The sequence below is a fragment of the Primulina eburnea genome, chromosome 16 (genome assembly GCF_022965805.1).
Source record: "Primulina eburnea isolate SZY01 chromosome 16, ASM2296580v1, whole genome shotgun sequence".
In the NCBI taxonomy this organism is placed as follows: Eukaryota; Viridiplantae; Streptophyta; class Magnoliopsida; order Lamiales; family Gesneriaceae; genus Primulina; species Primulina eburnea.
In genome coordinates this window covers 23,475,931-23,479,044 of record NC_133116.1, presented here as the reverse complement: position 1 = coordinate 23,479,044, position 3,114 = coordinate 23,475,931, and the positions used below count along the sequence as shown (strand labels likewise).

The 3,114-nt window shown below is 33.6% G+C and overlaps 1 protein-coding gene across 1 annotated transcript; it reads left to right on the top strand.

The window, feature by feature from the left end:
• Positions 1–572: 572 nt before the first annotated feature.
• On the top strand, positions 573–2,746 carry LOC140816611 (probable WRKY transcription factor 53). Its single transcript, XM_073175994.1, is given in 4 exon segments — positions 573–1,046; positions 1,395–1,511; positions 2,075–2,372; positions 2,374–2,746. Coding segments are annotated over 4 exon segments (813 nt in total). The 5' UTR covers positions 573–714; the 3' UTR covers positions 2,440–2,746.
• The last annotated feature ends 368 nt before the right edge of the window (positions 2,747–3,114 follow it).

The window sequence follows — 3,114 nt, the reverse complement described above, 5'->3', positions numbered from 1 at the left end:
ATATTGGAACATTCAAATAATTAATGAGCACTGACCATACTCATATATGATGAGTAATGCATAAAATAATTAATTTACTAACGAGTCGTGTGGTTTTAGGAAAATGGAAAAAGAATTTTTTTACAACATTGGCATAGATGTATGTATGTGATCAATTAAAAAAAATTGAATTTAAAATTATGAAAATCAAATATTTCAAATGAGTTGATCCTAATGCACTCTTAAAGATTCTCAACAATGGATGTAAAGAAAGTTTTAGAGTCGATATTTATAACATTTGATCATTTCAATTTTAGATGAAAGTTTTGAATTCGAGATTTAATTATAACAATAAGTATCCCTCTTAAAAATAACAAAGAACTGAATTTAGACGAAAATGTCTATATTGTGTAGTTAGAGGAGTCAACATTTGACTACACTGCTTCACACAATTTCCGTTTACCAAAGACCAGTCTTAAAAAACAAACTCGCTTTAATTTCCGAGTTGGTCAAACCCAACTATTCTTTGGTCGTCTTCTTCTCTTCTTCTTCATTCCTCGTGCCATTCCCTCGGTTTCTCCATTCAAACCAATTGTGTTTACACACACACACACACTTAATATATATATATATGTTTTCATACTTTTTATTATTTTCTAATATCTTTTAATTATTTATGATCGAGCCATTTGAAAAGGCAAGAAATTTGTGAGGAATTTGCATGCTGAAAAAACGATGGAGAATTTTCTGTCAGACGTGGACAAGAGAAATCTAGTTCAGGAACTGAGTCAAGGGAGAGAGATGGCCAAGCAGCTCCACATTCATCTGCTGCAATCTTCTTCGCCTGAAGCTGGCCAAGTCTTGCTTAACCAAATCTCGAACTCTTTCGAACAGGCTCTATCCTTGATTAATCATGGCGGCGTTGGTGGAAGCTGCGAGCCGGTGACTGGGGGTGGTGTGCTGGACATGTTAGTGGCTGATCCTCCTCCCCAGTCACTCACCGGAAGCCCTCCCATCGATGATGTTTCGGATCATGAATCCAAGGATCAAGCTAACATGAGGAAAAGGTATTTATTTATTCAATCAATCAAACTTGGCCTAATTTTGATTTTGGTAATATAATTAATCAATAGACGTACAAAAACTCTATTTCTTTGGAAAATTTTAGTTCAGATGTCGGCGTGTCTACTCATGGGACGGACAAATCAATAACAAAATATTCAGCGTCGAAAAAAACTAAAATTAAGCAAAACTAATATATGGCAAAACTTAAATCTGACTAAATATTAAAGAATCAAAACTAAAATTTGACAAAGTTACATAAATTTTTTCATTAATTTTTATTTTGTATTTGGCACAATTGATATTTTTGATATATGGCCTCATAACATGAATATAATGTTAATTTTGAGCAGAAGGTGGACGACGAAAATGGAAGTGTGTGGTGCGACAGGGATCGAAAGACATCTAGACGACGGCTATGGCTGGAGGAAGTACGGGCAAAAAGACATTCTAGGAGCTAAATTTCCGAGGTATATTAATATGCTCGCAAACTTATATGAGTGTTTTACGGAACAATTTTAAGAAGGATTTTCAACTTGACCCGACTCATTAAAAAAATATTTTTTGTATAAAAAATTTTTTATTTGAATATATGGATCAGATCAATCTGTGAAACCGTATAACAAAAGGCTTACTAGTAAATATATGTCCTATATATGTTTTCTTAATTCTGATCCCAATCATAATCACTAATTTCAAAATAATAATAAAAAGAATTAACTCACTGAACCTTGGGTGGTTTAATGAGTAGACTAACGAGACATGAGGGTATTCTTTTCTTTCCCAATTTCAACCAAATATCTGCCCAATTTCTACTTCATTCTTTATTACTCATCGTGGGTACCATGATTGTCTTTGCCACAGAACAATTCTTATGTGATGTTTGAGTTCATCGATCGTAACATTTCGTAGCGCGACAAACTCTCAGTCTTACAACATATATTTGATTTCGCCACATATTTCGTTCATCGACATTTTAAAATAAATCAAGACCGACAACATACATGATGTAGATTTCGAATATATATTACAGGGGTTACTACAGATGCACGCACAGGTACAGGCAGGGCTGTTTGGCAACGAAACAAATTCAACGATCCGACTATGATCCGAATATATTAGATATCACGTATTGTGGGATCCACACGTGCGACCCGGCTGGGATTAATCCAAGTCCTAACGACCCACCAATCCCAATTACCAGTGCACAAACTCAGTTGGAGACACTTTCACTACACCAAAACAATCACCAATTCCTACCCCAACCCCAGCAACATTTTTTCGACGTCTTCCAAACAAGCCTTAAGATTATATCACAAGATTCACGTACTTTTAACTTCTCTTCTTCATCAAATATTCAACCCCAAAGTTTTACCACCAGCGATCATGGACAAGTAATTCACAATTTGCAAGTTTCGGAATCGGAGGATGCCCGTAGAATTGTTCCGAGCTCGACTATTTCCGGTGTCAATTCCCCTACTTTTGACGTCGATTTCCCACTTGTTTCGCCATATGAATTCGGATCGAGTTTCAGCTTTGAACATCATGGAAAATAGAAAATAAATAATAGATCATAAATTATCTATTTAAATTTGAAGATTTTCTATTGTCGAATGGTTAGTCTTTGGAGTTTATGTTCAAATGAAAGTTGTAACATATTTACATGTAACAATTTTGAAAGATCGAGGACATGGTTTAATGTAGTGTCTCTATATATATATATATATATATTAATAATCATATTTATTTAAAACCAAATAATTACTTAACGATATTTTTCTTACTTTTTTTTTAATTGTAGATATATTAATTTTTAAAATCTAAATATAAAACGAATATAAATTAACCCAGAAGCCCATTCTTTTACATTCAAAAATAGCCCAACTTTAGTTCTTTGTTTCATTGTAGAAATAGTTTCAAGGCTTAGTGACCGGCCAATACATTCTTCTCCGGTTTAGTTGATGGACAAGGTATCTACTACCCAAAATGAGGATACCATAATTTTCGAAAAATTAAAATACAATGCAATATATATAGCGTAGTTTAGTGCATAGGATATATATAAGATAAATG